Source organism: Lathamus discolor, chromosome 3 (genome assembly GCF_037157495.1).
Source record: "Lathamus discolor isolate bLatDis1 chromosome 3, bLatDis1.hap1, whole genome shotgun sequence".
NCBI lineage: Eukaryota > Metazoa > Chordata > Aves > Psittaciformes > Psittacidae > Lathamus > Lathamus discolor.
Genome location: NC_088886.1, coordinates 8217725 through 8240538, shown reverse-complemented (window position 1 = coordinate 8240538; position 22814 = coordinate 8217725). Strand labels below are relative to the sequence as shown.

At 38.4% G+C, this 22814-nt stretch overlaps 1 protein-coding gene across 1 annotated transcript in view; it reads right to left on the bottom strand.

The window, feature by feature from the left end:
* FAF1 (Fas associated factor 1) overlaps positions 1–22814 on the bottom strand; it is a 174933-nt gene that overhangs the window by 15955 nt on the left and 136164 nt on the right. Inside the window, exons 15-19 of the mRNA XM_065673372.1 lie at positions 16858–16994; positions 14260–14348; positions 3781–3861; positions 3351–3428; positions 352–567 (exon numbers count right to left, since the gene is read on the bottom strand). Of these exons, the coding sequence (XP_065529444.1) occupies positions 352–567; positions 3351–3428; positions 3781–3861; positions 14260–14348; positions 16858–16994 (601 nt within the window). The remainder of the gene's footprint in view (positions 1–351; positions 568–3350; positions 3429–3780; positions 3862–14259; positions 14349–16857; positions 16995–22814) is intronic.

Sequence of the window (22814 nt, the reverse complement as noted above, 5' to 3'; positions counted from 1 at the left end):
TGCATCAAAGTGGCAAACCAAAGAGATCAGAAGTACCAGCTGTTAACAGATGCAAACAGAGTACTAATTTCAATGCGCCTTCCTTCAAAACAGGACACTATCAGTGCTGGTTCAGCATATTTGGGCAGTTTTCATTGAACACAGTCCACAATTCGTTTGTTTCAGAAATGGAGGATTTTTTACAACATCACTGAAAACAGATTTTGCAATGCAATTTTGTATGTAACATCTGATAGTAGCTGGCAGCACACTTACTCGTACGTTTTACCTTCTATGCTGTAACATACCAGTCCTCTAACATACTGGAGAAAGAAGTAGTGGTATTTATTCCTGAAAGGTACATTTACTCACATCTCTCCTCGGAAAGGTGCCCAGCAGCTTGTACTCCTCCCAAGGATATCCCTTGGAAGCTACAAAATCAAAGACAACCTGCAGCTTGCTGCTGGCCAGGAAACGTCGCTCAAAGAACTCTCCGCTGGGCGTCCGAATACGGAGTTTACTGACAGACTCAGTGCTCTCCTCTTTCGGTTCAGGAGGCAAAGATTGCTCAAGAGAGAGCCTGATGGCCTGAGGAAGGAAAAATAACCATTGAGCTTGCAATGCTATCAATAGAAGGACAGAAAGCTTTTCTTTTTATTTCTTCTAGAACTTCAAGATGTGCCACAGTGCTCCAGAGCCATAGCTGTGCTTTAGATCTCAATGACAAAATCATTTTTATTCATTCCTTAATAACAGCCCACCAGACAACTAATTAAAATAAATCCTTCCTTATAACACATATTATTAGGTCTACAGTTAATGCACGATGGGGATAAGTAATTTAATCATTTGGCAGAACGCCTTGAAAAAATTTGAATGAGAGAATAATTGTCAAGTGGCCAATTGCTTCCTTGAAGGGTATAAATTAAAAGGCAGTAAAAGTATTTCTTTAAATGCACTTATCAAATTGCCTTCCTCTTGCACAGAGTAATTGACTTTTTGCAGCAAAGACAAGACCCTTAGTGGCGGTTCAGAGTTAAGAGAAATATATGCAGGAGATTTACTATAAATAATCTAAAACACTGTTAAAAGACATCATTAAAAATATTGTGGAGGTACATTAAGATACATAGTGTACATATAAAAATAGGAATGGTCAAAGAAGAAAACTGAGAGAATAGAGACGGAACCTTTAAGATTTAAAGCAAGCAATTATTATTTGCAGGAAGATGGTTCCAAGTACAAGCATGCACAGTTTCTGCAACAATTTGCATGAAATCAGCCCCAAATGTAATGGCATTACCTGCCTGAAAATGGGTCTGACTGTCTTCCTGCTAACATTGTGTATGCTGCTGATGTCAGGATTTTAAGGGCAGGAGCCAAGCCTGTTCTCTGCTTCCAGCATCTACTACAACACTAACACTTCGAGCAGATTATTTTGGTTTTTAATTGATGCCTAGTATTTGATTGCTGAACAAGGTGGGCTTGATTTTGGAGGGTACTGAACACTGTCGGTACTCATGGACAGGCACCATCATCTGTTAAAAATCAGATCATACTTAGAAAGCAGTCTTGTTACACTATCAGCTCACTTGAGGCAGCAGTTAATGAGAATGTCAATGAATGGAAAAACCAGCATGATCATACTGCCTGCCCCAAAATACACCTAAAAGACGATTTTCCAACCTGAAGAGGCAGTCAGGTAGGGATTTACCCAGATTTTCTAGGAACTTTCAAGATACACAGTTGCTATTTGTTCCTTTGAAAACCTCCCCAAGGTCACTTAGTAACAAAACTGATGGAGGATGATCACATTAAAGAGAAAGAACAGGGCAGAAGCAAGGCTTATGAAGGCTTTTAAATTGTCTTCTACTTACACACAAACCTCTGAGCAAATTATATCTCAGTATAAATATTTATACACAGAACTTGAGTTCATTTTTGCTCATCTACTATGAGATTATGTTTTAAATAGATTCTATTTTAATTTTCTCTCTCTCCATTCTCAACCACCTGCTTACTATCTTTCTGTTTTGACATTTCCCCACAAAGTATAACAACAGATGCTACATTATTTACTGAACCCAATCAATTATATTATAGAAAAATAAACAACAGTAGCTCATTAGAGCTCTTTTCTTTGTGCAAAGAGTGTGTCGCTCCCTAAAGTAACTAGTCTCTAAGGCTTCAACATAAAATGGCAATTTACAGTGGATATTCTGTACCAGCAAACCAACTCAGAGAACAATGACGTGATGGATCACATTAAAAACTCTTGGACCTGAACAAGCAATTTCAGTTTGTTGATAAAAAGATGTTCAGCTCAATAGTCAGATTTTAAATATACGAACTGAACACAAAGCCACTTCTGTAAGTAAACACTGTTGCAGAACAATTCAGTATAAGTAATCTGTATACTTGAAAATGGGGAGTGTTAGTAAACATTATTGTTAAAATCCCTTTTGTTCTACTAAGCAAACAGATCCTATTATTTTCATCACTGCACTCTACAGTTAAACAGGGAAGCCCAGGTATATTTTGATAACATGGACTAGTCTTGCAACATTTGTGTAAGAAAACCATTTTCAAAAGGCCAGTGTATCAGGAAGGGTTCAGAAGCAGATATAATAAAGCAGAAGTAATTATTGTTTTCTATGCATCCAAAATTACTTAAAAAAACCAAAACCAAACCATCTTATTTAAATCTGACTGTGAGCTGGCTGCTCAAGAGTTTGTTACTGCTCCATGCTACTGTTACTGATTCATGTTTGGCTGCTATTAACATCACAGAATTCCATCTTACGATTATCCCTGACACAATTCTCACAGTCTAGTTTTATGCATTGCTCCTTCAGTAGTGTTTCAGCTTCCATTCTTGGCTTATGCTAATAACAGGAGCTAAATACATCATCAGATACTGCACGATAAGAAAGAAGTGGACAGCATCTTTCTCAAGCCAGTGAATACTGCTGTTGAACTGAATTTAGTACTTCCTGGAAGAAATGAAAGGGCTCCATGGTATTGTATGTTTAAAGGAGTGCCTGCAGAAACAAAGTTAGAAGTTCCCAAAGATTCCACCAATCATGAAGCTCATTTCCTGGATATCCTATGAGCAGGCCTATCTAATATCTGGCTCTAGTTCAGACCCAGCTGATGCAATTGTGACCCAGATGATGGAATGAAAAAGCTATTAAGCAGTGGATGAAAATGATTTAGCTGCACTATGTTTTATATATATATATAGTAAGAAATTAACTTTTAAGAGTTAATTAATTTTAAAATTCACATAAAAGTTATACTTTGAACGAAAGCTGCAATGTCCATAAGGTTCATGAACCCAAAAAGCTGTCAGAGAAGGTAGAGCCTCCTACCTCACGTTCTTCCTCCTGTTCTTTCCGAATTTGTTCCAAGCGAAACTGCTCTGCCATTTCTCTCTCTTGTGCTTCTCTCTAAGAAATGAACAGCAGTCAGACATGTATTACCTTGTTTTCCACAGCTGTGTTTAATGATGAGCATTAGCCAAATAAAAGCAAAGAAACTCAACCTTTCCGTAGAAACTGATTATCAGAGATAAGTCATTCCTTTCCCAACTTCTATTACTGTGTGTCCAGGACTGCTTTAGCGGGAAGATGCAGTCAAGTCTACTCCTAGTGACTGTATCCAGTGCCATCTTATAACCAGTAAGGGCAATAATGGCTTCTACAGCAACCGTATCATCTCAAGAGCAGAACAGTTCTCTGCACCAGAAATACTTCACCAGCTGTGGAGAGATTCCCATCCTGACATTCACCCTGCACCCACCTTTGCTCTGTCAGCCTCCAGTGATATGCGGTATGCTTCGTCCTGCTCTCTTTTCACATTTTCTCTGGCTTCACGTTCATCCTAAAGTTAAAAAAAAAGAAAACAAAAAAAAAAAATATCAGAAAACAGTGGACCAATATGATATAGACCTTTATCTTCAGTAGCACTTTTTAAACCCAGTAACTTCGAATTACTTGACTGCTGCTAGGAGAAATGAGTTCAGGGGTGGCACTGCTTTAAAAATGATGATTTACCTAAAGCTATGTTTCAATTGCCATGTAACAGATCAGTGTGTCCAAGCCCTGTCCTGAGGGCTGGACCTGGTACCAAGACTCATTGCTCTGCCATTTTTATCAGGGCTGTGGCTGGTGCAGCCCTCAGGAATGGTGCAGCCCCAGCCATGCCACTGGAGGGACACATGTGGGCTGGTGCTGGGGAGGGTTTCACCCCTGCAGCTGACAATTTGGATGGTCTTGTAATAGGGAAGGACAGACTGTGGTTTAGAGGATGAGGCTGGATTTTAATTTCCTCTCCACTCAGACTAACAGCGAGTAACAGCTTGTCTTGAGAGAGAAGACCTGCTCCCAGGTCCTGGTAAAAAATGCCCTCAGGAGGACCCATCCAGGGTTGTGACTCTCAAACATCATTCAGAGGCTTCAATTCACAGTGCTGAATATTACACAATAATGGGAAAGCAGCAAGTACTGCTCTGAAGCATCTCAGATGGACAGATGCAGGCAGACAAGAAACATGAGGTCAGCATGCCAACTTCAAGCCAGCAAACCTTGCAAAGTATCTTATTAATGATCACAGCATGAAGAAATAAAGGTTTACTAAAAATACATGAATGACAAAGTGGGGTATCACGCACACAGTGGAGGATCAAGAAGTGGATATCCCTGAAAGCTGGAATAACTGCACTGGGTCTGATAAAGCAAAGTATACAATCAATAGCTTCATACTCCACCTCTGGAGCCAGAGACAGCAGCTGCTGCCCTATGCTTACTCCTCTTACATCTTATAATCCTCCCAGAGCCCTGCAGAGGCTGCAGTGGTCCCTATAAAAATCAATAAGATCTAGTAGCTGTGAGATTGCTGGTGGGCTCAGCACATTCACCTGTGGTACCAGTACCCATTCACCAGTAACACAGTACTTGCACTGGGGTAATCCATACCCTGGATTTCATAGAAATGAAGGTCTACTACCTACTACTTCTTAAATAATTATATTAATTTTACCATTCATTTGTAATGTTTATTCCACATAAAGGAATCATAATGTAAAAAGGACAATAACCACCACATAACTCATTCCCCTTCTTGGCTTCTCTAGACCTTGATAAGCTTTATGTGCTATGCTCATGGAATATCTTCAACAGTTAACTCAAACCTTATAGCTGAAACTACCCTACACTAATATTCCATTTCTGAGGGGTTTTAATAACAAACAGCTCTGATTTTTATGCTATCAAAAGTATGAGGAAAGCGTCTTGAATACAAAAGGTTTTCCCAACTCTTCTCATAGATGGAAAGTAACAGGTAAAGGAAAAAGTTTTGTATGATCTATACTGGGACTTTCCTCAAGCATACCATAAATTTATCTTAGAATGGTGAAAACCAAAACTATCTTCCCAAATCAGCTTTCTAAAGGAAAATGACTTCAGGTAATCTCTGAGAGGATGTAAAAAACATTAAGAATTATTTCAAAGAGAACCTATTTAAATTTCGTTTTTGCATCTTCATGTATCACACCTAACTTCACACACTGAATTTCAAAGGTCACACAAGTCCAGTTAAAGCCCAAAAGACAACTGAAAGATCAGATGCAACTATTCCAACTACAGGCTCTTTCCTTCCTCATAACATATAGCTTAGTTCACAAAAAAGAAACCCAAACCAACACTCAAAAAGTAAACATTAAATTGTTATACAAGTTGTTAAAACGGACTCAGTGCATATATACATTAATCAGAGTCGTAAGAAATTGAGCACTGGCTTTTATTTTTCATTTTACTGCCTAGAAGTTATTAGAAGTTATCGATGATGAGCACAGGATTCATTTCCCTACAGAGTGTTTCACGAAAGAATTTCTGAAATAGGTTTAAATGATATAATCTAGATGATAACTGCAAAAAACAGATGCTATCAATTCTACAACTAGAATCAAAATATGAATTCCAGGCATTTAAAAAAATAAAACATTATTTCCTCCCTATTCATCACAGTTATCATCATCCTAAAAGTGGGTTATGAAAAAGACGTCAGGAATGCGAAGAATTACGACGCATGACTGGTCCTCATGGAAATATATAAGCCACATCTAAACGTAAATGACCGTGCCACCGAGCTCTACAATGCATTGAAACATTTACTGAAACTGACTTTAAAACCAAATCTGGAAGCCAGATTTCTTTAGGTAAGAAGCAGATGTAATCCTATGAAATGTCTCTTTGAACCTACTTCTGTATTTTGTTAATACTGGTCACACTTGACAGGAACCACCTCTATGTAACATTCTCTGGTTCAGAGTTACACCTTGGACAAATTTTAAACATTAGATAAAGCAGTTCTCCTTTTCGGAATGCAGTTTGTTATTTCAGCCATGTCCTCCTCTAGAGAAACCATACGAAGTATGAGGATGACTCAAGTTCACCAGAAAGTAACGTAAGAAAATTCGTAATAGTGACAGGAAGAGCAGAAGAAAATACTATGCAGAGAATCTTTCAATGCGCTAACAAAAAACACATGAAAGAAAATAAAACTGCCACACCATTAATAATAACTTTTAAAAATGTCGTATTACCCATCAACAAAATTTGAGGTAGCTGAAATCATTCCTGTTAAACCCTATATAAACTGCAGCATCTACTGACCATCACTAAATGCGTCTCCGCAGTACTTTAGCAATGAAGGCAAATTTGCCATCTTCCTTCTTCAGGCAATCAAGGTGTAAGCAATGACTTACCCCAGGTCACCTTAAAAGTCTTCATTAGAAATGGCGGTTACACAGCAGGGACTGAAGGCGGGTGTGAATGTAAACCATCCACATCCCATGGGGTTTAGGCAGGAGCTGAGGAGGTAACTCTCCTTTGCTCCTTAAAGGGAGAGAGTCACTGATCTCTATTTTCTCATTTTGACGATGCAACAATCAGGAGGACACAATGATTTGATAGAAAGTTTATAGTTAAAAAAAATAACTGCATTTATCCACAGAATATATTCTTCAGCTTTGAATTAACTTTGCTTTCGTGCATACTGCAGATGCAAAGTCACAACAAAAGTAGAAAACACTTATATTCACGAGATAGTTACAATGGACCAGATAAAAACTTGAGTAATAAAAACCTTGAGTAATATTCAGAGCTACAGGACTAAGAAAAGCTAACAGAGAAGGTTAGGAAGAAACTTAGGATAACTGTCTCCAATAATTATTGCCTAAACCATTTGTTGAAATTACCCCTGAAGCACCTAATAGCAGGTGTTTTCACATGCAAGATGATGGAAAAGAGGGATTCCTGACTGAATTTAGGACAGTAATGTTCCCTTTTCCTGCAGGTTCCACAGGGAAAAAAAACAAATACACCATACACTTAGCTTTTTGGATGGGATGTTTTGCTGGAAAAGTCAGCATTGGCCCTCATGGGCTATTTTTTATTCATTGCTGTTGTTTCTGAAGGTAGGATTTAATGATTTAACCCCAGGAATCAGTTTTATACCTGATCTATCTCAGGGAGACACGTTGTATTTTATTCCCCATTGCCCCTTGGGATCTGTTTTACTGTGAAGTAAAACCAGACGAGACAGAACTTGAGAAGATAACCATGAGCAGAAGACATTTCTCAGAGCATCATTGAGTAAACGGCTGTCACAAGAAAGAAAAAGAACCTGAAGAGAGTGTATTTACAAGTGCTTAATGCTTATCTGAACGACAGGTCATTTCACTGAGCCACTCCTGAAATTAAAATCTGTGAGTGCTTAAGGCTGTTCATGGGAGCATTAAAGAGAAACACCCCTTTGGCCAAACAAACCAGTGCAAGAAAGGCATTAATTTGACTCACTAAGATGACAGACTTGCACACTGTATAACTTAAACGTACATGATGGGGAATATATGGAGAGAAAAAGTGTACACAGAATGTGTTAGGCAGATGAGAACAATGAAGACAAAGCAAATGGATGTTTTTGCTGTGGTAGAACCACAAGTAGGGAGGCAAAACAACACAGAACCACCGGAAGATCCTGCCTGTCTGCATCTAAGGATGAAAGCCCAGTTCTGGATACTGGGGTTTGGGAATTACATCAAGTGACAAAAAATAAAACAACAACCCCAAGACTTTCTTTAAAGTTCTGCAGTTACTTTCCATGGGAAAAAAGCCAGCCAGTCCTGTTACAACATCTGGGCTATATCACAGGGAAAGCTGCTCTTTCTAAGAGAAACTAAGTGAATATTCAGTGACTGGAGCCATCAACATGTATACCTGAAAAGCCACATGAACTACAGATGTTTTAATTTTATCTTCTTTTTAAAATCTGTTGTTGCCTTGCATTTTATCATAGTTCAAACTATGCCATAAACTCTTGAAGGCAGCACTTGTCCCTGCTGGTGTGTCAGCACAGTGAAGTGCACAATGGGAAACCAATCATTTGGGGTGCTATCATATTACAAATTCAAAATTGGAAAATTTAATCAAATAAATTTTGATTACTGTAGTTTAATTAGTTATAACTAGTAATAATTAGCAAATGTGCTAATTGGATTTTTGAGGGGTTAAATCACGTTCCTTACTGGATGGCTGTCATCACCAGAATGCTTTTGTGCTTTGGGATTTAATGGATTTCATGTATTGATTCTCATAACCTCTTGTTGTGCAAACACTATATACCATGATACTCATGACAGTGTTAGATGGAACACCGATTATCAAAGGTATTCAGATGCTTCATTTCTACTGATTTTAACATGAGCTTCAGTGCCTAAACAGAAATTGCAGGGGCCTCCTGCACAGCTGATGGAAGCACTTAGGCCATCCTCTAACTGGAGAACACAACTGCAGGTTAAGGAACGGAGAAAAGCAACCTATTTGAAGGAGGAAAATATGAACAGACCATCAGTTATCCTCTTCAACTTCCTCTGTGGCTGTGAGATATAGCATAGAATCAAGTAGGCTGGAAAAGACCTTTAAGATCATCAAGTCCAACTGTTACCCCAGGACTGCCAAGTCCACCACTAAACCATGTCACTGAGGGCTTCATCTGTGTTGGAAGCTAAAACTGTTAAGTTATAACATAAAAAAGCCCCTAAGGAAGTCCCTTACATTTCACAGCAGCAAGGCAGAAAAGGAGGAAGACATGGTGATACCAGGCTTTCATATGCAAAGCTATAAAAATAACACTTGGTCAGTAAAGCCCCATCTACCACAAGAGAGTGCTGGGATGGACACACAAGCATACCTTTACAAAGAGCAGGAAAAGAAGGTGAATTTATGTTGCCATTTTAGAGTTTTGGTTTCCTTTTACGCATTTTTTAACCCCTCATCCAGATACTGGTCAGGAAGGACCTACATTTTCCTCATGCTGCAGCAGGACCGGGGAAGAAGAGATATTACCTAAGACTAGAGAGCAATGATGGTGACTCTGCAGGTCTACATTTCTGTATAGGTTATCTTCAGTCAGAGTCTGCTTACAACAGTTTTTCCAGTTTAAAAATTAAGTCTCTCTCTTTCACGCTAAAGAACAGTGTGTCAGCAGACACAGCTTAAAGAGAATTGAAGGTTTTAATGGGTATCTGTAAAAATAAGAAGGCTTTTGAAGTAACTATGGGTATTAACGATTCCACCTTGAAGCCTGATCCGAGAGCAGGAGTGCTAGTGTTGCGTAAGAACAAAAATAAACATGACGAGAGACCTACTGTTACTGAAATGTGGACAAGTTGGACCAGCTGTGTAACAGTCAATGCTTCTACAGTAATACATGTTGACAGCAAAAATAAAAAGAATGCATTACTGAGACACCATCAAATGAGCCCTGTCATTACATGGAAACTCCACCCTGTATAAGCTTGTCAAAAAGTGTTACTGTAATCCTTTGAGAAGCCTCCTCCTGAGGCAATGAAGAAAAAATGTTCAGGATCAGCCCAGAACAGGTGTGTTGTGCTGCAATGCCAGGACTTAATCACATATCTCTTTGCATTAATCTCACAAAGGAACTAACGCGGGTCTATATGGGCCCATCATGCCACGCTGAGATGACTATTTAACTACCCAATTACTGTAAGCAAGCTGACAGGGTGTTTAAAAATGGACATTCCAGGGCGTACTGTATTTTACAATTATTATTTGTTTTCCTAAGTCCAGCACCAGGCACTGACACTTAAGAGGAACTGATAATACATGCTCTTTTCAAAGTCAATCCCTGAGAAATCTCAGCTCACACCTAGATCAACAGTGGCTGAAGCTGGCTGCCCCTGCTCCAAGATACCCCTTTTTGCTTATAGGAGAAACTCTGTAATGGCATTTATTTCCTCTTTGCAAAAAATCCCCAGTTCACACAGTTTAAACAGTAGTCGGGGAATCAACATTTGTAGTGTGGGCCAGAGGAGCAAACATGGTTAGAAAAGTATGTCCATCAGATGTACAAAATCATTAGTGTAGCCTCAGAGTAATTCTACATACAAAGCCTGAGGCTGGACTTCAGACCCTACACCTGACTGCGCTGACTAGGGTGGAACTGTATCCTGGCCAACTGGCCTTACTGCTGTTGATGCCACCAAACCCACCATTTAGTTATCTATTGGCCCCTTTTCATAAGTGCCACATGAGCACAATGTCACATGTTGATGATCATATTTTATTATTTGTGGCTTGTGACCACATCAATTTGGCTACTTAGACCATAAGACCTGCTTCAAGAAACCTGCTCTGCTGGAGGCTGATGGGGTCCATCTGTCAGAGAACGGGAAGATCACCTTTGATCATAGGCTTGCCAAGCTGGTGAAGAGGGCTTTAAAGTGAAGTTGCTAGTAAAAGAGAACCTCAGTTCATCCCACTCCTACCAGTCTGATGTCAGAGAGGGATTGCAGGTCAACAGGATTGCCCCTGAAGAACAGCACAAACGAACTCCTGCCACTCCAGCCAGTAAGTCAGCTCAGGGTAGAGTCCAGAGTTGTGGTCAATGGCTCAATGTGCAAGTGGAGACCAGTGATAAGTGGCATTCCTCAGGGGTCAGTATTGGGACCAGCACTTTGCTGGTGACATGGACAGCAGGATTGAGTGCACCCTCAGCAAGTTTGCTGATGGCAAATGCAGTCAACATGCTGGAAGGAAGGGATGCCATCCAGAGGGACTTTTAACAGGCTGGAGAGGTGGGCCCGTGCAAGGGTCACGAAATTCAACAAGGCCAAGCACAAGGTCTTGCACTTGAGTCTGGGCAATCCCAAGCACAGATACAGGGTGGGCAGAGAACAGGTTGAGAGCAGCCTTGAAAAGAAGGACCTGGGGGGTAACACTGCTGAAAGGCAGCAAGCAACAGGCCTGATGATTTGTGATCAACCCAGAAACCTTGGAGGACAGGAAAAAGAATAACATTGCAGATTGATCTCCATTTAAGAAAGCTTGGGAGAGAAAATGAGTGCCAAAATTGCACACCACTGTACCTCAAGGCGTGTATGTTGGATTAGTATGAGTACATAGATGCATCTCAATGTTTTTAAGGTGTTTTTTTGAGATTATATTGAACACAATATACACACCTAAAACTTAAAATCCAAGTTCTAGTTAAACGATGGTAATTTAGTACTTGACATCATATAGAAATATGCCCCAAATTTACGTGATTAAAATTTTATGAGACTACACCAATGTATTTACTCCTACACGGATACAAAGCACATGATTTAGCTAAACACACTATTACCACCAGCTGATGAAGTGACTCACTTCACTCAGGTGAGATATGTTGCTGATGCTGTTCTGAGCATCCTGCCTATGCCTCAGTCAATGATCAGTGACAAGGCACTGACTGCAAAGTGATGCTTGAACAGTTACAGCCAACGTCATGGTAAACACCTGTACCATTAGCTGCCAATGGTAACAGTCAACCTATACAGAAATAACCATCAGAGGGCACTGCAAAACATACTGTGCTAAACAGAATTATGCAGTAGCTGTGTTGGAAGCTTTCATGTGCATGCAAGTTAAAAATCCACAGCGGAGAAGTTCAGCTGCATAAACTGACTCATTAATATTTTCATGCTGTTATTTAGAAGTGTTTCCAGTTTTATTTCTCTCTCACACACACTTCTGTTTACCATGAAGCTATACAGATGACTTCTCTTTTGAAAACACAAAAGAATTTTCTGCTTATCTTCTTGTGGTTTTATGATGACTTACTGTAGCTATTAAGAAAACAGTAACAGAAACCGGACTCTGTATCCTGTTCGCTATTGTAATATTTGGGGAAAAAAATTGCACCGACTGCAATAAGAGCCTAAAAAAGAAAAGGTGTTGATGTTTGAACACTTGAAGTTGTCAAGTACAAGACTTGCAAGAAAGCTACATATTACGCAGCAAACCACAAAAAGACAATGTTTTTCTTCCAGGCTGAAGCCCTCTATTGAGTACAGACTGTCAAATACTCCCTTTCTGGAATAGTAACTTCATAAAGCAAGGTGATTTTTTGGTTTTAAACTTCCTGCTGCAAAGGCAAAAGTGTCTCAGATCACCTTTTCGGTGTGCTTGTTACAAATGGAGCCAAGGTATAAGTAAATATCCTATTTGCGTGTAGAACCCATTGTGTCTGGAAATGTGCCCTCAAAGTTTATGAAATTTTCCATTAGTTTTCTGAATGTCAAAATGTGTTAGAAAAAACTCCTTTTGGAGAAGAAATGTCACTGGTGCTCTCAGTGATAGAAAACCAAAGGGAATGAGAGCAAAGACTTCAGAAGACTTGGACAAAGGTAGATTTTAGAGGAACGTATAAAAATTAGTTTTCCATTCTCCCTACACAGGTAGAACACTTGGAGTAGGAAGTCAGGAGACATCCATATCACCACGCTGGGGACACCTGTTACTGTTCTTGGCTGTGACTGTCACTGTTCTTGGCCATCCCATGAAGGACTGACAGCAGCTCAGGACGCAGAAGCCAGTTCCTGGTTCTGCAATCATGGCCTCAAGGCTACTGAGTCTTCTCTTTCTTTAAGCTTTGTTTCCTTTCCACCCAGACATTCCTCAGTTGCAAACTCACTTGGTTTTATCCTCTTAGACACGTTCTTTCACTATCACAACCATTCCCACCTTCTTGTCTCCTAAGTACTGATGTCCTCTGCTCTGGACAGCTGTTCTGGCTTCCTGTTCCTCCCTTTGTTCCAATCCTATCACTTCTGCTTCTAGTTCCTTCTCCTTCCGCTCATTTGCTCTTATCTCTCTGCCTTTATATGCTTTGCTTTTCTTCTGTTTTCTTCCTTTCTATGAGCTTTTCTATGTTTTCACTTCTGAACCTTTCTTGGAAATAATCTGTGATGGAAATTTTACCTTCTTGCTAAAGCATTAAACCACCCCCCATAACTAACATATTCTGTTAAAATGCAATAAAAAATTCAATTATATTGTGCCTTGGATTTTTGTTGTAATCCTCATAATAAAATTTGTGTTCGGTACTAACAAAATTGAAGTCAATTTCTTTACCAATGAATTACAGGTAGCATAAATAAAGAAGAGAAAATGAACTATAGTGCAGATACCCTGCCTTCATATTATTATAACTATAATCAGTAAATCTCATACTAATGAGATACAAGGTTTAAATGTGAAGAATGTGTTCAGTGAATTATAGTCAATCAATGTCTATATAACAAAATAAGAAAAATCTTGAATGGCAACACACCTATTATTTTAAATCCTAAGTACTTCATTACTTCAAAATGTCACTCTCAATTTATAGAGTAACAGATAAACACCTTTCAACTGTATACCTCACTGTGTCTGCTTCTGTGTAATTGAAAGACTGGCTTTGAAAAGTCTTGTCATCATGCACCCATTCTGGATTGTTCTGAACGGTGATTCAGTACTGGCATAGTGCTGGTGAAGGCTGCTTTTCAATCCCCTTCTACATGTACACACTTAAGACACATCAATCTGGTTTTGTTTCTATCTATGACTTGGAGCTGGTCACTGGGAAAAAATCTGATTGTTGTTTCCTTCTATGAGCATATTAAGCTCTGTAATACCACTGTAAATGTAGACTCATGATTAATATTCAGAAAAAGGGAAAAAACTAAAAATGACAAGACCAACAAGGAGGGGTTTTTTGAGATCCTCTGAGTGAATACACAAAGGAGACTTGACATGTTTAATTTCTGATGATGGAAGAGACACTAAAACATATAATACCCAAATTCACTGGCTAAAGAAACATCTCGTTAATTCTGCATCCACAGTGATCTGTGGAAGCCAGTAGGTATCTGCAGTAACTTTCAATGCTCACCTCATCCTTTATGTCTTCTTGCTGCTGGGCACTGAAGATCTCCATTGCAGCAATGAGCCTCATCATTAGCTCATCCACTGTTGTGTTACCTAGCAACAAGGAAAGATAGCTGAACTTCATATCATTAAAGTTATTAAACAAAAAAGGAGTCATTTTAGAATTAATCCATAAAAAATAGCCAGATTAAAAAAAAAAAAAAAAAAAAAAGAGTAGAAAATGCAAGTATCTCAGCAGAATGCTTTTAGTTTGCCTTTTTATTGAAAATTCAAACCAGTTTTTACAAACAAATGTTGATAATGTTGATCACAGGCTACATTTTTAGGTGGTTCAAATCTGAACAATTGCTTTTGTGCTTGCATGGAATAACTTCAGTTTTACCTTTAATCCCTAACATTGAAGGAGAGTAATGTACCTGGGGTTCTGTGACATGGAGTTGATTTTTCAGTTTTAGAATGATCAAGGAGACTAAAGTAATTGCTTAGCCAGGTAAGAAAAGGCAGGATGTTGGCAGCAGCATTCAAGCGGATTGGTTTAAAGAAAACAAACCAGGATATAGGGATTGACTGGATTTGTGCCCACTCATTTTTATTCAGGTATAACTAGTAGTAAAATTTCAAATATTATAATATATTCTTTTCAGTGTATTTACTTCTTGCAAAGCTAACACTAGCAGAAAAGTAAGCATCTGTGCATACATATCCAGAAATACAGCACATGCATAGGAAAACAGATATCACCTCACATTTGTTCTACCAGCGTGACTTCAGTCTTCAGTAAGACTGAAAGATTAGCTTAACTTCCTACCAAGATGCATTCAGCCTTTGGTTTCTCTTCCTAAACTGAAAACTAGACTACCCATTACAGCCACTTGTCATAGTAGTTAAAAGACCTTGAGAAACGGTCACAAACTATAAACTCAACATTTGCCAGCCTAAACACTCTTTGGACCTTAGCAGGACAATACCAGCAAGAGCTAGATTTACACTGGTGATGCTGGCCAATATTTTAAAAGGAATAAACTAACCAAAAGCCACAGTACTACTAAAGAAAACCAAAACTGTCCCCATAGTTTCCAACCCCAGAAAAAAAGTAAAAATTGAAAGCAAACTTAGTCTGCATTTCAATAAACATCACTGGGACTTAAGTTTCTGTATCGCTGTATCTCTTCTGCAAACATGCCTTCTAACCCAGTCCTGAAAGGCCTCATTGTTCCCGCTTCTAGCATTTGCTATCTTAGCAGAAAATGTTACCCTGCATGCTACAACATGCATGACTTCAGAGACAACCATTCATCTGAGGGCATATTGCTAAAAGATATCCCAATTCATGGGAAAACAAGCACACTCTGATTTTTGGCAAAGGACAGCTTTAAGTAAGGCTGCAATAGATGATCATTTTAGTTCAAAAGATTGCAGAAAAGCTGATGAATCATTAAAACTTAATGACTGCAATGAAATAATTTGGATTATTTTATAATATAAAGCTGCATTGTATTATGATTTTAAATCACCAAGTTGCTAAAACAGTTAAATAACTTAAGCCAGTAAGTACCACTGGCTTCAGTGGGGTAACACAGGTGCTGAACTATGCTGCAGTTATGAAAACAAGACAATCTATTTGTAAGATTGTTTGTATGAAATAAGTTTTATAAGTGACAAAAGTACCACAAATTAATGCACGGATTTTGTCCCACTAAGGAGATAAAATCCATGCAAGATTAACAATTTTATGCATAGAAGGAAGAACTGCAGATTCGTCAAGAAAATTATATGCAGAAAGAAACAGTGATGCTCTCTGCAAAAGGCAGTATTTCCTGAGGCCAAATTTCCTCAGGCATATAACGAGATTAGAATAAAGATTGCTAGATATAAGCAATAAATGAATGAGGACACAATGTCAAGAAGGCAAACTTGTGGAGAAAGCAGAAGAAGTAAGAAGCAGCCATTCTTTGATGTATTTTAATCTGAAGAGTTACTGAGAACAGCAGTCAAAGGGCACCACTCCACTTCTAAGTCATCTTGTTGTCACAAAGAAATCAGAGGAATGGTTATGCCGGAAAGAACTGCTCATCTAAGCCAGAAAGCTTCATTCATGTGAGATAATATTAGTAACTTAAATTCTGATTTGATTTGGGGTCTCCACACTGCAGACAGGTGTGGAAAAAAAGCAACTCGTGTTCAAATATTAGCCCACTACACGCAAGAGTCCACGTCTCAACAAGGAATTACATGCAAAGAACTAAATGCATTCTGGCACTACATAAAAAGTGCAGCCAAAATCTTTTGGATATTAGGGATGTATCTGGATATAAATTTGGAACACTAAATATAGTTCCTCATTTAGGAAATTTGGCTTCTAATTTAAAAAAGATGAAAACCAAACTATGATTCATCTACAGTCATGGCAGCTTCAGTCTCTAATACCATGTTAATGAATGCATTTAGGAATAGTAGCTATTTATGTCAGGGCAACTGAAAGTTTGTTTTGTGCAACAAATTCATATTATGAACATCTTACAAAAGAAAAGGTTATCAAAGATCTTCGAACAGTTTCAGTACTCACATAAATACTTTTAATAATAAGTATAAAGAACTGTACCTTGTATTACATTCAATACTTCATTAGACGATCGTTTCCCCATAATAATAAGGAAAAGTGGAAACTGGTCTGTCTTCTGAGTCCGAATTGTTTGGGCTACAACACTCCCGAAGTGTCTAGTGCACATCGTCAGAAACCTGTGGGGGGGTGGGGGGAAGTTAACATTGTAGAGGGTGAAGAGTGTTTAAAGAAATAATTATGCTAAATTCAACAGTTTAACTGCTACCTCACTGTTCAACATCTAGGCTTCTGATTCAATTCTAGAGCTCCTTATCCCTTCTTATGATTATGAGAATATTTACAAATACAATACACCCGGGTTGTCTAAATGAAAACAATTAATAACCAGTTGAGACAGTGATTTTATCTGATGGAGAATTCCATTTCCTGTGAAACTGTGCTGCAGCCTAGAATTCAAAACTACTCCTATAAAATCATGCTTAATCAATTGTTAAAACTTCTAAAGAGAAACTAAGCAGAGCCATAATCTAGTAAACATGGCAAAGTATAAAGATAGTTGTCATTTCATAGGAAAGCATAATAACAAAAGAGCAAGAAATTGTTTTTTATCAGCCATAGAATTAAAACATGGTACTTCAGAACCGTATTTTCTTTTGTACTAGTGCCCTGCAAGTGACATACTTAGCAGTGTGGTCTAAAAAACAATAATTCTAAGCTTTTGACCAAAAAAAGCTGTTGGGATATTAGCATACAGAAGTCTAGCATTAGTATTCTTAACACGATCTTGAATAAATGAAAAAACTGATAAAGCTTTTCTCTTCCATTAGAGGACTGTTTGAAATTAGCATTTCTTTCAAGAGAAAAGGGTAGCTTATGATATGTTTTCAGATCTGATGGTAAAAAGTAAATGTCATAATAATAATGAATTATGAAAGACCAAATGCAAATATAGAATGCTTTAATAAGATCCAATTTAATAAAGTCTGTAAAAATAATGGACTTTTAATAACACGGGTCACAAAAGGCAAAATAGTGGAAATTCTGAGGACTAACCACTGGTAGGCTTATTAATTCTTAATTATGTTCATGAAAGGCAACTTAAATCGTGTGTTTTCTTATGCCTTATGATAATATTTTAGGTAACAACTACTCTGAAATGTATGCTGTAACTGAAGAGCAAAGTCCTGTTGTCACATGCATTAGAAGCCAAATCTATTTGGAAAGACAAACTACATTAAAATATCAAGCACTCCAAGCAATTTCTTCTCAAAGATACTGAAAAGATTCAAAATTGTAATTTTTTCTTAATCAATATATATTGTATCTAATAAAATTGCTAAAAAATTGATAAACCTGATGAGTACAACACAGGGCTTGTTCAAGGCACCAGAAGTATAAACTCCCCCCCCCCACCCCAAGACACAATTTGTAGTTTAACTACGGCCACAGTTGGATGGAAGGCCATGAACAGCGGTAGCCAGAGAGTATTTCAAAGCCTTAAATGTTACTGGTAAACACTCTTTCTTGCCTCCTTGATTGTCTTGTGCAATTCAGAATGATCACACTCAAAGACAATATCGCAACCACCAAATACAGTCTGCTAGATCAGAAATAGCTATGTAGAGAAATACCATCAGGTAAAGATAAAATAAAATGTCCACAAAGTCTGGACATATAAACTCCTAAACTAAATAACAATTGTTGATGTTTGCTGTTCAAGGCGGGAATACGTAAGTGAAACCTTGGCCTCACAGAAGTTAGGGGTGATCTTCCTCTGCAAAATGACTTAGGTGAGTTCAAAGTTTCACTCCTGGAGGTAATAAAGACTGTGGACAATTGAACTGAATTCCTGAAATTTGTGTATTAAAACTGTTTAACTGTCTTCAATGGACCACAGAAGAAAAGCACTAGGGTTGTTTTGGGAAAACAAAATATTGTTATAACAGCCTCAAAATACACTTTTATAGGTATGAGCTTTGTACGTCGAGAATTCGGAGTGAAGCAGGTATTTCAGTGTGTTCAAAGATCTCCCAAATAAGTTTTTTCCAGGAGATGAATTTTTATATGTTGAAATTCTGGCTGACTATATAGAACCTAACAGATTATGATACCTTTGAGTTCTCTATAATCAAGGCTGGGAACAGGTTTCAGCTCCCTGGCTACAGAAGATGGCATGCCGTGCCAAGCTGTTGTAAGTGTACACATACTTTCCTGGTTGAGTAACAGATCTGTTGATCTGTTGAGCAGAACAGATGCCAGATGCCAACATCTTCCATCATGGTGTTTTTTTTTCTTCTTGGGGCTACTTCTTACAGCCACTGGTGCCATCTGCCCCTCTCTTTCAAATAACCTCCTTTCCTCTGCTGCTGTCACAAACTGCTCAGCTCTCTCACATACTAGTTATAAGAGCAGCTCACGTCAGTTCTGACCTGAATGCCACAGATTTGCCACTGCTGCCATCAGGCAGCTTTTGTCTTGGGGGAGGAAAGAGAAACAACCCTTCTCCTCAGTAGTTACAAGTCTGAATAATGAAAGTCTAGATTACAGCACTGGCTATCAATGCACATCTTCAGAGCAAAGAGAATACACATGAGAAACTCTTCTCACTAACACGATCCATCAAAATACATCCTGCCCTTTGGAAACAAGCAAGACTCCACTTGTCCGTTGAACTAAAATGCAGTAAAGCCAACAAAAATATAAAGGTAGTCAAAAAATGGATAAAGAGATAGCAGCAGCAATCTCCAGTGTCTACACAATATAACTCCTACTCATCAGTGACAACTCACATGCTTTTCACCAGGTCAGTGGTAAGTGCTCAGCAATTACTTGTAACACATCTCTTAATTTTCTTAGATGGGTAGGAATTCAATTTTCATCCATGATCCCCATTCAGATTTTTCTCATACCTTTTAACAGATTTTGCAACTACTTAACTGATTTTGCTTCCCCACACACACATTTTCTGCCTTTACTGATTCTGTATTTGAAGACTTTCTCACTTTCTTCCATGTTCATATGGAGAAAAAGAACCCCCAAAACCAAAAAACCCTTCCTCTGCGCTAATATTGACTGTCAGAAGTATGCAAGTAGGACCAAAATGATTTGGTGCAACAACAAGTATCTTACTCTGTTCACCACTAACAAGGGATTTTTTTTACTTTCATCTGAATAGAAGCGTGCCAGATCTTTCAGTGGCATCTCCAGCGCTGCCAAGAGAACTGCCTGTGGAGTGCATCAAAGAGCCAGATGTCCCTCCAGGGAGGACTGTTTTCCACAACATGCTGGATTACTGTGATCTCCAACCAAAAGTGGAAATAGAGGAACACTGCCAGAAAGGGAGGGCAAATGGCACCCTACCACTCCTTTTAGTTTGAAATTACAAGAATATTCAAAGAGGGAGAAGTATGAGAAAAGCAAAAAAGCATTTTATGAAGGAAAAATCCATTAATAAAAGTAATCTCAGAAGTTTAAGAATAAAGTTCATCAAGAAAAGTAACAGTTTTGGCAGATAGCATCATCTCCTTACTCCTTTCATGACTCCCTAAGCAACAAAAGCAACAATTATTAAAGCTACAGAATAAACATGAGAACTGACCGTGGCTTGACAAATACAGAAACAAACCCTAAAAAGATTATAAATTTATCTTTAAAGAAATAAAAATCAGATTGAACAGGTATTAATTCTTAGACATGGTTCACTCTGTAGTTAAAAGTGGAGGGCTGCTGATCACTGCACACCAGTTACCCTTCCATGCGCACTCTAAGTTAACCTGCGTGAAGAGTTACCATATTCGGAGGATGCTAGTGTCCCCAGAGAAGAATACTATCATATCAGCTAATACGCAACACATGCTATTAAAATACACTCCTGGCACAACTTTTTTGTAATTTTATCACAATGTGCGATTTATTTAATACTACTTTTAAAAGACTCCCAGAGGCAATTATGAATAAATAACAGATTTAAAAATCTACTGAAAAAAAAGCTTAAAGTATTACTGAGTCTTAAAACCAAAGGGAATACTTATTACAACTTAAATCTGTGGTCCAGCATAGCTCCCGATGTCAGATATAACTTTGTAAATGCTGGGGTTTAGCAATAATACGTTTCTGTGAGAACATGCAGCTTTTAATTTTTAACAACAAAACTGGCCACCTCTGGCCGAAGTGTGATCATCAAAAGTGCTGATGTCAGAGCTCAGGATTCTTCGATCCCTGGAAAGCTTTTGATCTATATGATACCTATTTACACTGGAAAATATGTATTGCCTTTCTGAGGGGAAGAAGCCCAAAGGAGAAAGCCAAACCCTGAGATGGCAGCTGTTCCCAATGGGAGGTGTTCCATCATTACAATGGCTGTGATTATCTCATTGTTTCTTTATGTATCTCCTGTTCATGTATTATGCTGTTTCACATTTTTATTACTCAAATGCACAGGATCTATGTAGGCAGTCAAGTTTGGATCTGTGATTACACAAGATCCCTGCTTACCACACCACAGATATGAACAAGCAAATAAGCTATCATCATAGAATCATAGAATGGTTTGGGTTGGAAGGGACCTTAAAGACCATCTAATTTCAACCCCCTGCCACAGGCAGGGACACCTTCCACCAGAGCAGGTTGCCCCAAGCCCCATCCAACCTGGCCTTGAACTTGGACTAAGATGCTAAATATTTTAGAAAAATGTAAGCATTCCTTGAATATTTCAACTTAATTCGGTAATCTAAGAGCATCTCTGGTGCCCAGTCTCCAAACAGGACACAAGGCAGAGGCATTGCTGGCTCCACACTGTGATATTGTGTTTTCCAATATGAACTGGTTCAAAGTGATACCCACTATTAGTAGAGGAAGAATTTACAAAAAAAAATAAGAACTGAAGAGTATTTAGAGGCAGAACTTAGAAAAGAATCAATGATTCTGAGCAATAAGAGTCCTCTGTAATTCCATGAAAAAATCACAGTACGTCATAGCACTGCTACCTGCTGCTCTTGGCTTGATCCAGAGGAAGGACTCAAGGAGCAGAGGAATTCAGTCTCCCTTCTCTTTCCACTCAGAAAAGGGATGACCGGTCTGGCTTTGAAAGACATGGACACCACCTACCAGTCATGACTGAAGCCAGGTATTAACTACTCAATGCCTGTCCTCCGTTGTGGTATCAATTTTTAGTTACCTACTGGAATCAAACTGATGAGAATCTGATGGGATTAATAGCCTTGCATCCATCCCCAAATTAAATTACCTTCTCAAGACATTATGAATAAAAAATGTCAAGCAGTTGTGACATAATACAGTTGCAGAAAGAGTAACTAAACCTAAAATGCTAATTCCAGCTCTTTTCTTGTTAATCAATGCTAATGTTTTCCTGCAAAAGGAAACTAACACAGAGCAAGCTGCATATCATACATTGTAGTGTACCCTGAAATGCACAAAGAGAGCCACCTGATGCTATATTTGGAATGTTTTCTGTATGTTCAAACAAAAATGGAAAGCTCTCCTTTGCTTTTGCTTTTCTTAAAACTCTCCCCAGCACCTTCAGGTTAATTAATAATTGTATTGGCAAATTTGTCTAGTACACTAAAGGGCAAATTCTCTTCCATACAGAGAACTCTACTCTCAAATGTATGGATAAAATGTATTAAAATAAACATTAAAAACTGCATAGGATTTTAGATCAAATTCCCTTATTTTGTGTACCAACATAAGTTAAGAGAGATGTGGTTATATGTTACAGTCTTGTTCATACAAATACTCCTTTAGTTACTTCTAATTTTTCACACTGGTGGGCAAACCTTGGAAAAATTCCTCCTAAAATGAGACCCTTTGGCACATGGAGCCCACTATGCTTCTTGCAAAGGACATTTTAGCAGAAAGGCTGCACTAGAGGCACTTTTAGCTGCAACATTTTAGCCTGAGTCCTGCTCAAAAAGCAAAAAGCAGCCACAGGACAAAATGCGATAACCTCTTGTAAAATATCTATTCCCTTTCAGTCT